Source organism: Pogonomyrmex barbatus, unplaced genomic scaffold, assembly GCF_055798465.1.
Source record: "Pogonomyrmex barbatus isolate J1 unplaced genomic scaffold, ASM5579846v1 scaffold6, whole genome shotgun sequence".
NCBI classification, from domain to species: Eukaryota; Metazoa; Arthropoda; class Insecta; order Hymenoptera; family Formicidae; genus Pogonomyrmex; species Pogonomyrmex barbatus.
In genome coordinates, this window is record NW_028297160.1 from 3,539,675 (window position 1) to 3,547,921 (window position 8,247).

General features: G+C 21.6%; 1 protein-coding gene across 1 annotated transcript; it reads right to left on the reverse strand.

Moving 5' to 3' along the window:
* Positions 1-5,275: 5,275 nt before the first annotated feature.
* LOC148935101 (uncharacterized) lies at positions 5,276-6,258 on the reverse strand. Its single transcript, XM_089082692.1, has 2 exons — positions 5,834-6,258; positions 5,276-5,708 (listed from the first exon to the last, which is right to left on the reverse strand). The coding sequence occupies exons 1-2, from the start codon at positions 6,170-6,172 to the stop codon at positions 5,367-5,369; spliced, it is 681 nt and encodes a 226-aa protein (XP_088938818.1). The 5' UTR covers positions 6,173-6,258; the 3' UTR covers positions 5,276-5,366.
* Positions 6,259-8,247: the final 1,989 nt, after the last annotated feature.

Genomic DNA, 8,247 nt, shown 5'->3' on the forward strand with positions numbered 1-8,247 from the left:
ACGACTCTCCCGCAGGGAGAGTCGCTCTCCTCTCCGAGATAGCGCGACACCTTATTACGAGACAGAGAGAGATATTTCCCGATTCGAAAATAAAGTTGTTTATCCGATGTGTCTTAAGTGTTCATTAAGGGTCAATTAATATCGGTTGCGTGTTCGGGAGCATTAACGTTAAGAGAGATTTATATTTTGATCGTTCATTGGTACTTAAAATTTCTCGATAATAATAAGAATAACAACAACAACAACAATAATAATAATAATAATAACAATAATAATAATACAGATACTATAAATGTAATTGCAAAGCACTTTTAAATTTGTAATCATTTCTCCGGATATTTCTGACTGTAGGAGACGAGATTTTTCTACATTATCTAATACCTTTTATTTTTATAGTAATTAAACGAAAAATATGCTTGCATAATTACTTTATATATTTTTTACTACATAGCAACAGTGATAAAAGAACGTGATACACAAATATATTTATAATATATTTTTATATATTATTTATATATTATTTTTATATATTATTAAGTATTCAGGAAAATAATTAATATTCTTTTTATCTTATAATTACATATTAATCGTGACTGTAATATGGGACTAGTAGAATTTTATGAAAATGTAATTTAAGGGTAGGGTGTGTAATTTTGTCATTTAAATAAATAAATGCAGAATATGTTCAAATTTTCCGTGTTCAAATGTTCTATTTTTTATTTTTATAAAAATAGAATAGACACGGGTGGTGTCTCGACGCCAAGTTCACACGTAGCGAAATTCGCGTAGAACGCCACCGTGGCTCTCTTTACGCGAGACCTCGGGATGAACTCGGTCTATATTTTCATATTTCAACAACGATTGCATTGATTAAGTTCTAACTACGCTTAATCGATAGCTGAGTATCAAATTATAGAGAAAAATTATAGAGAAAGATAGTTTTCAAATCAATTGAGTTGATATTTTTCACAATTTTTGCAAAATTTCTTTGCAGAACTATAAGATGTTTATAGACATCAGTAATATTAAATTAATAATCAATTTAATAATATAAATTTAGAATAAATTGCCTGCTTTAAATTATATATTAAGGGAATGTTGAATTCATCTCTGCACAGACAAAATGCGATACTTTTCGTATCAACTTTTTTTATGTAATATTTTAATAGATTTGGAAATCTTTCTCTACAATTAAAGTCATACAAAGTTTCATACATTAAAGCTCATACATGTCCATCATATGAAATTCATATCAAGAATAAGAAAAATTTTTTTAATTTAAATCTTTTTTACCCTTTGCTATTTTAATATGGCGTCTAAAGTTATTAAATCATATCGGCCTTATATAAAAATGGTCTATACTTTCAAAATTAATATCGTTAAACAAATAGATTACAAGAAATAACGTTAAATTCTTAGAATTAAGTTTAGATATCTAATGTAACAAAAACATGAACGTGAAAATTTGTTCACAAGTATGTTCACAAGTATGTGCACATGTATGTATACATGAATATGCTTATGTACATATGTTTAGGTGTGCATATGTATTGACATTTTTATCGAAATCGCTCGTTTCTTCAGCATCGCTTTAGGATCGAATAATAATGTTGGAAAAAATAGAATATTTAAAAATCTATATATCATGTTAATGTATAAGGTTTATCTAGATGTCTAAATTGTTAAATAGCTTTGCTCTATTATCTTATGGTTTATTTAAAATAAAAGTGTACAATAGTATCCATATAATAATAGTAGGTAGACTTATAATACTACAAAAAGTATTAAAAATATGCGTGTCAAAAAAATACATTGCATACATGTATGTTATTATATATCATGTTATTATATATCCAAATGTAAAAAGTAAATTATATATAAATTGTGTAAGAATGTAAGACATAGTATATGTAAAATATAATACCTATATGCGCGCGCGTGTGTATGCATATATATGTATATATGTACGTACGTATATGTATATATATGTGTATATATGTATATGTATATGCACATGCACACACGCATGCACATACACATATAATATATGTATAATATATGTATAATATATATATATATATAAATATATATATATATATATATATATATATATATATATAGCATATACAAACATAACACATATCATAATTTCAATCAGTTTTGTATAAAAATTAAAAGGTATTTAAATACAGTGTTTTCTATAATATAACATATTTGTGTGACTACTATATAAACGCTATGATTCAAAATGAATTGCGTCCGATTATATATTTTTTGCACATATATAAGATAATTCATCAATCGTTACAATTTTTTTTTAAATATAATAGCTTTTTTTAGAGCAGACTGTATTAAAAAGTGCCAATTTTGATATTTGATTAAGATATAATAAAATAAACTGACAAAGAAAGATCCCAATTCAGAAGTTTAAAAAGTTTAAAGAATATCTTGTTTTATTATTTATCAACAAAATGAAAATTTATTAAAAAATTTATATAAGTTTACATAAGTTTATATAAGTAAATAAAATTAACTAAAATATATGTTATTACATTATAAATTTTAATACATTATTCATGTTTTATAATGCTTTAAACAATTTATAATTTTTGTAATTTTATTTAAAAAATAAATATCTTTTCTAAAATTTATATTGAAAAATAAATTTTCTTTATAAATTTTCTTTATAAAATTTCTTAAATAAATGTTTCTTTTATTATTAAACAATAAAACAAGAAGGAAAGTTTCAAATAGCAAATTTCTAATAATAAATTTTATTCTTTTAAGATAAATTCGGGAAACAAATAGAAAGAATGTATTATAGTATGTATAAAAATGTATTAAATTATTCTCTATACATATATCACCAGAATTTTATAATTATTTAAATTTCCTTTTGAGAATCCTTCTTTATGAGTATTTATCCTTCATTAGTGAGTATATAGTATATGAGTATATACTATGAGTAAACTACATTTACACTACAATACTAAACATTTATATTTTTTTTTAAATTTTTTGGACTTTTGTATTTACATATCTTACATTCATCAGTGCACATATCTTACATTCATTGTGCACTGCAAACATTGAACATAAGAAAGAAAATATCGACCGCCGTAGAAGTTGGTATCTTTTATACATAAGTTAGGTCGATATGCATAGTCAAGGAATTTTGTAAAAGAATAATTTTTAAACATTTTTGTGCAAGCTTTCCCACAATCAATGCAAAGTTCGATATGATCCAAATAATCGACCAATGAATTTGGTATTAAACCATCGTATGGTATTCTACAAAAATATTATTTTGACTTATTATATATTATTGAATTCCATTTTATAAAATATATGTTACATATACTTTTACATATTTTTTTTTTACATTTTGGAGTTTTGGATTAATTCAAAAGCCATTTTTCATTCATGCAAATAATACAGAAAATTATCAATATACAGTAATATTTCAATTTTTGCGTAATAAGTTCTTATAATTAGATATTAAATAAAAAGTTTAGAGTAAATTTTTTTAAATAAAATAATAATAATTATAGTTATCTTTAAAATTATCTATTAAATTTAATTTTGCAATTAGTAAAGTTAAATTGACGAAAAAAATATATTTATCAATTTATAATTATGGATGCAAGAATATTGTTAAAAATCGTTTCTCGCTTGAAAAGAAAATTTATAATAAGTAATACATGAGGTGCACTTTATATATGTTCATATATCAAAATGTCTAATTTTACACAATTTTTGTTAAAATATTTTTTTTAATTTTAGAAGAAAATATGTCAAATGAGAGTATAGAATTTCAAACGATTCGTAATAATGATATTGATTTATTCACAGATGGCATCATAATTGATACTTTTTTCATGAATGTCATATTCTAAAGGGAAATCATTTGCAAAGATAAGTGACGAGAAGGATCTATCTATTTTTATGCATTAGCGATACTAATTAGTAAATAAAAATCTTTTGATAATAAGAAAAGCTATTTCATGATTTATTATAATAAAAGAGGAATAATGCACGCTAATTTTTAATTTTTTTATATTATATTATTATTAGAAACTTTGTATTATAAGGATTATAATATTATTTTATTAATAGAAACTACAAATAATTTAATGTTTCATATTTAGTAATCATTTAGTAATCATTTAGTAATGTTGCATTCTTAAAATTAAGTAAATATTCCTGATCAAATTGCGCGTTGTCAAATATTGAGAATATTCAATTGTTTATGCACAAAATAGGCGTACTTTTATCAGCTTTTTGCTTGTATATAAAAAAAGTACATAGTGAATGGATTTAATTTTTTGCGAGGATGTAAAAAAAGTTTATTCTAACTATTTATACTTTTTATGCAAATTGAATCATTTTAAAAATCAATATAATGATATATCAAATTATATGTTTAAAGCATGTGCCATGACACTATGCATAAAGCATTAGCGTTCTCCTTTTTTTAAATCATATCGTTAATTGAAAAAATAAATTAAAAATTTTAATATTAATATTAGTTAGTATGTTAATATTAGTGTAAAATATTAACATAATTTTATTTTAATTTAGTTAAATAGTATTCTATATAATTTTTTAACAGATTGAAATATTTTGATTCTTTGATCATATCTCCTTAAATAGAATCATATAACTTTTTTTACATAATAAATGAATTTTTTATGTATATTTAAATTATCTTATATTATTTATAAAAGTATTAAAATAAAGTTGTTAAAAAATTAGATGACAAAATGTTTTATATTTTATTCTAACATATTTTGAATTGTATATTATAAATATCTGGTAAAATATTTATTTTGTGCAATGTACTTTAATACTTATTTATACTTTATTACTTTTATGCACAGAATAAACAAATAAATCATTGATGTAAACAGCATAGTTTAAAAAAAAAATCATGCATTTTGTAAGTACATATTTTTTTGGAAAAACAATTTTATATATATATTTTCTCTACTGATCAATTTGTTTTAGCATGTTGTACAAAATATTTTATATTTTATATCAAAATATGCCAGAATAAAATATAAAATATCTCTCGTGAAACTGTTTTATCGTAATTTTTTTATAATTTTATCTTAATATATATATATATATATATATATATATTCTCCAGTTATAGAGTATATATATATATATATATATATATATATATATACTCTATAACTGGAGAATTTATATTATACAAAATTTATAATTTTATTAAAATAAAATAACGCTCATGAACAAATATTAACAGCGCTATCTATCAAATAAATCGATATTATATAATGACTCTTTTGAACCTCCTTCTGTAATTTTTGTTTCACATTTTTTCTAAAATTAAAAAAATTTTATGTACATGATTTTAATTTTAAAAAGACAACAAACCTGTGTCGTAGTATTGACATAGCTGATAAATCAATAAGACTTTCTACTTTTCTTAATACTTTAGTCATTTTATAAACCAAAACATCAAATCGCATATCACGTAAAAAAGGATTGAATAGAGTATGTATGAGGAGTATAAAAGTGATACTTTGTGGTAACCATTTTAGCCTATTATTTGATACATCCAGAAATTCAAGATTTTTTGCATTTTTTACGGCATGAGATATGTATTCCAAACTATTATTATGAACTCTTAATTGCTTTAAAGCATATAGCCTCCAGATATGTATTGGCAGTCTGGTTAACTATGAATAATAATGAATTATTAATAATATCAATGCGTCATTAACTAGATATTTTTATATGTAATTAGATAGATTCCCTTTTATTAATTGTTTTTCTGATATTTGAACAATTAAATAAAACTTACTAAATTATAGCTTATATCAAGGGAAAGCAATGTGTTTTTAATAGCAGTTTGCTGCAGCCATGGCCACACCATTTTCTTGGAAAGTCCGAGGCGATTGTTTGACAAATTAAGCTGTTGAAGATTAGGCAACATTCCTAATCCTGTTGGCAAAGTGATAATCCTATTGTTCGATATATTCACATATGTCAGAGTTTGGCGCATTGTGATATTACTGAAATTTTTAGAAAATAGATTGTAAGTTATCAAATAACTATTACAAAGTACTGCCATCGTTTGGTCGTATCTTTTAAATCTCTTTCTCGTTTGTTCGTATCTTTCAAATCTCTTTCTCTTTACCATCGTATCTTTTAAATTCAACTTTGATTTAAATATATTTCCAGATCATAAGTAATTATTTGGATTAGGATAAACAATAGATAGAATTATAGAACCTGCAATTTTTAATATTTAATTTTATGTTAGAAGATTTTAAATAAAGATCCATATCTAGATCATTTTTAAGTAATTTATTTTCTATTATTCTTAATTATATTATAACATTTACTTATTGCGATTATATGAAGAAATATAAATATTTTGTAAATAATCTGAATTTACTTTTTTAAATATAAAACTGATGTAAACAAAATTATATATTATATCTTCCTATAAAATAATTTTATTTAAAAATTTGTATAATATTTTAACTGTGTAAGATATGATTTAAATATTACACAACTGTACAAATAATACACATCTTACTTCTATCTTATTTCATTTAAAATTTGATATCTATTCGTTTCTGATTATAGAATCTGTTCCTTATTGTTATATACTTATTATCTTATCTATCTTGCCAAGTTGCAGAGAGAAATATGTTTCTCTAATCTTAATTTTTTGATAATTTTATATTTATGGTTTCCTTTGCAACAGAAATTAAGACAGAAATTGTTAAAATATGAGTTTCGAAGTTTAATGTGTGTTTCTGTTCTCTTATATATATTCTGTATATGTATTTTTCTTCTCTATATTATTAAATATTATTGACGTTGACGGAATTAAATCTGAACCAGTAAGAAAGTCACTTTACATTAAATATTATAAACAAAAAATCAATAGCAATCAACAGCAAAAATTAAAATAAACAACAATAAACTTTTCTCAAGACATTTTAAGTTTTTCTTTAGTTTCACAAACAAAATTACTCAATTAATTAACAGAATAAATATAAACTATGGTGCTATTTTAATTACAATTATTAATATTAGTCCAATTCATATAGTCAAATTAATAAATATTATAATATTAAAAGATAATATAAAGGAATAAAAGATAAAAAATATTATGTCCGTAATATTCTGAATCTAATGTATAAGAGACATTATTAAAATTTAGAAGTAACATTAAGAAAAAATATTTTTTGATGAAGTAATAATGCTGCATATAATATGCTGCATATAATATAAAGTTCAATTACTTCTACTGAATACTGTACAGTATACATTTTTATAATTATAAATAAATCATATGTTTTTTTATTTATTTAGTTCTTTCTCTCTTACTATATATTAAAACAAATTACTAAAATAAATAATATTTTATAAATATAATTTTACATCAAATATATGAAAACTAATGAATATCATTGATTTAAAAAATTAATGATATTCATTAACTTACGTGAATTAAAATATATCAAACTTGAATGTATAAAATTTTTTTAAATATATAAATGTTTAGGTTTAAATGTTTTGTTTCGTGACTTGTTATTTTTGTAAAAAATACAACTGTGCAATATTGTAACAATATAATAATGTTAATAATGTTAATACAATAAGCTACTAATTAATTTTAAAAATACATATGTCAGCTAAAAAATTATATATATATATATATATAATTTTAATATATATATATATATATATATATATATATATATATATTTTAATTTTATATATATATATATATATATAATATTTGAGTATAAGATTTAAAAAGTAAAACACAAAAAATATATAAAAATATAAAATTTATAAAATATGTCATAACATAATATATAATAAGTGCAAGCACGAATTTTTTATATATAAATTGTAAATAAAAATTGTCATTTTAAATACAATATTTCTCATAATAATCGCAAACATTCTTGTCTTGCAAATATTTAAGTTATATGATATAAAACACATTATGTACAAATATATGAATGATATATAACATGACTGTATACATATAAAAGGATTATTAAGATATAATATGATATCGACAAATATTACCGAATTATATAAATATATGTTCAATTGTGTGTGAGAAACTTCGGTCCTTGATAATTTTGAAAAACATATAAAGTATATTAACGAGGATATTAGTCTAATCGGGTTTGGCGAATGCCTTTATCTTTATATTTCAATTTGTTTATGCACAAAAGAAAATAA